Source organism: Haplochromis burtoni, unplaced genomic scaffold (assembly GCF_018398535.1).
Source record: "Haplochromis burtoni strain Fernald_Lab_line unplaced genomic scaffold, NCSU_Asbu1 Contig_48, whole genome shotgun sequence".
NCBI lineage: Eukaryota > Metazoa > Chordata > Actinopteri > Cichliformes > Cichlidae > Haplochromis > Haplochromis burtoni.
Genome location: NW_024582409.1, coordinates 1,927,273 through 1,928,680, shown reverse-complemented (window position 1 = coordinate 1,928,680; position 1,408 = coordinate 1,927,273). Strand labels below are relative to the sequence as shown.

The 1,408-nt window shown below is 37.1% G+C and overlaps 1 protein-coding gene across 1 annotated transcript in view; it reads right to left on the bottom strand.

Annotated features, from left to right (window-relative positions):
- LOC121814443 (toll-like receptor 8) overlaps positions 1-1,408 on the bottom strand; it is a gene marked incomplete at its 3' end in the record, with an annotated part of 10,378 nt that continues 8,970 nt past the window's right edge. The window contains 1 exon segment of the mRNA XM_042220423.1: positions 1-125. Coding sequence (XP_042076357.1) covers positions 1-125 — 125 coding nt within the window.

Below are 1,408 nucleotides of genomic sequence, written 5' to 3'. Positions count from 1 at the left end.
TGCATCAGGATGTATGTCAATAGAACCGTTAGGGCAAGGAACACAAGGGTACGGAGCATTGTGACATCTTGGACAGTTGCCTTGTATATCAAGGACTTTTAAAATTAGCAACCCCTGGAAATCATCTTTAGATATGTTCTCTATTTTGTTGGAATCCAGACCTAAAATTGTAATTGACTGGGGTAGTCCTTTAGGAACGTGTGTTAAGTTGTTGTAAGACAAGTCAAGAACATGCAGTTTGTCCAGTATTTGAAAGGGTTTTTCCATAATAGCAACAGACTTCCCACAGGGATTCCAGAAGTAGCAGTTTTTAGATAGTAACAGGTTTGTTATGTTTTTTAAGCCAATAAAACTGTTGTTCAATTTATCCAAACTAATCTTGTTAATGTTTAGGTCAAGTTTTTCCACACTGTGGGGGAGATTGCGTGGAATTTCAGTCAGACAGTTGCCACTCAGTTCCAGTTGCTTGATTTTTGTGAGATTTTTGAAAGCATTTGCAGAAATGTTCAATTTTCTGCAGCCATAACCATTCTTGGGCTTGTTTGCAAAGTTGAGATTGAGCTGAGTCAAATTCAGCAGATTAGAAAGTGAATCAGCTTTAATACTCTTAATAAAATTTTCAGATAAGTCGAGATCCGTGGCATTACTGGTTATTCCTTCTGGTACTTTCTCTATATGACGCCCTTTACAGTCAAATTTGACCTCAGAGGTATTGTTGGATATGACATCACAAGGAAACTGCCGTGTCATCCAGGTGGGTTTACATGCAGCCGACAGGATCTCATGATGGCAACAGAGACAGAACAACAGCATCCAGCATTTGGTAATCTGTGGAGAATTGATGAAATCCCTTATATGAAATAACCTTATGCTTCTGTTTTTGGTAAAATTATTTGGACTGACTCTGAATCATCACTTAATTAAGCTACTATAGGCTTAGGCCGCTGCAGGACCTCCTGTGTTATTCTACCAACTCTCCAACACTCTGTTTTCATTAACATTACCTACTCAGTCATTATAAGGTACTGCCCACACTAGAACAGCACATAGTCATGGAGCAAAACTGGGTGTCTGTTGCCAAGCAATAATTTTTTTTCTTCTGCTAAATTTAACTTTGAAAACCAAAGTGAAACTTCTTCATCAATAAAGTACTTATTTTTACAGTTGTATTCATTTTTCTTTAAGCAGTTTCAGTTTTTTTTTTGCTAAAAGTATTCATCAATTTGTCGCAGTTTGAGCTTACCTTTGAAAATTTACAATAAATATGTGACTTTGTTTTTAAAAATGAAGGAGGCTACTGATCGAGTAATCATGATGGAGTCAAAAGAGCTTGCAAAGAAAAGCGTCTGGACTTCTTTAAGTTACTTGAAGACGTTTCACCTCTCATCCGAGAAGCTTCTTCAGTTCT